General features: G+C 62.6%; 1 protein-coding gene across 1 annotated transcript; it reads left to right on the forward strand.

The window, feature by feature from the left end:
- The first annotated feature begins 295 nt into the window (after positions 1 to 295).
- Positions 296 to 870, forward strand: LOC127751751 (myotrophin-like). The gene is made up of 2 exons (XM_052275758.1): positions 296 to 388; positions 496 to 870. Exons 1-2 carry the CDS (start codon positions 341 to 343, stop codon positions 643 to 645), a joined length of 198 nt encoding a protein of 65 aa, XP_052131718.1. The 5' UTR covers positions 296 to 340; the 3' UTR covers positions 646 to 870.
- Positions 871 to 1,126: the final 256 nt, after the last annotated feature.

The following is a 1,126-nucleotide window of genomic DNA, read 5'->3' on the forward strand; positions in this document are numbered from 1 at the left end:
GGGAAAAGCAAAATATTTTATCATTCACTTCTCCCCGGGGAAGTAGACCAGGTCTCTCTCTCTCTCTCTCTCTTGTTTTTATCATTCACTTCTCCCCGGGGAAGTAGACCAGGTCGTCCGGCTCGTGTACTCTACTACTGGATCAGAGTGGGGCTCGCCGCTCAGGACCGCGTCGCCGCCGAGACTGCCCCCCTTGGCCGCCCAGGCCAATAAGACGCGCGCTCAAGTTTTCAATAATAAAGTTTGTTCTCTCTTCTTGTCTGTCTGTCCCCTCCCGCCGTCCGCGCAGTACGGACGCGCCCCCATCCACTGGGCGTCGTCGCGGGGCTCGACCGAGATCATGGAGATGCTGATCGCCGCCAAGTGCGACATCGAGGCCAACGACAAGGTGAGTGGTGTTGTAGAGTGTTTCACCCCTCTCGCAGACTGTCGTGTGCAGCAGCAGGTTGTCACGGTGTCGGCTCTCCGTCTCTCTCTCTCTCTCTCTGTCCGCAGTACGGCATGCGGCCCCTGCTCATGGCCGCCTGGCACGGCCACAGCGACGCCGCAAAGATGCTCATCAACTGCGGGGCCAGCGTCAACGCCGTCAACAAGGTAACGACTGGGGCAATCAGCGCGCCCCGGCGACGGCCGCGAGCGAGCTGAATGACACAGCTCCGCGCCGTCCTCCTTCCTTCCTTCAGTCTCGCTATCGCTCTCTCTGTTTCTCTCTCTCTGTCTCTCTTTTCCTGTTTCTCCCTCTCGGGCGCCGGCGCCGCTATTCAGCGCTCACCACTACTTTGTGACGGGATTACTCGCGGGGATTTCCTCGTCAATGAGATGGGGAGGGGCGTGGAGGGCCGTACGGCGCACAGCACTATCGCCACTTTGGCGCCCCGCCCCGCCCCGCCCAAGCCTGCTGATGATGCTCTGCCCGCACTACTAATGACGATAACGACTCTGCCTTTGTTGGCGCGGCCCTCGCCCGACCCGGCGCGCCTGGCGCCCGACAGCCACCCGGGTCGGGTCTTGCGCCTGGGGGCGCATCGGGCCGATGCCGATCATAGCTGGGGTTGGCTCTGTCCTCGGCCAGGCCCCGAGGCAGCGACACCGGCCGCCCACCTCCTCCTCTCGCCCATACGAACGG

The sequence above is a fragment of the Frankliniella occidentalis genome, unplaced genomic scaffold, assembly GCF_000697945.3.
Source record: "Frankliniella occidentalis isolate FOCC.00 unplaced genomic scaffold, Focc_3.1 Scaffold892, whole genome shotgun sequence".
In the NCBI taxonomy this organism is placed as follows: domain Eukaryota; kingdom Metazoa; phylum Arthropoda; class Insecta; order Thysanoptera; family Thripidae; genus Frankliniella; species Frankliniella occidentalis.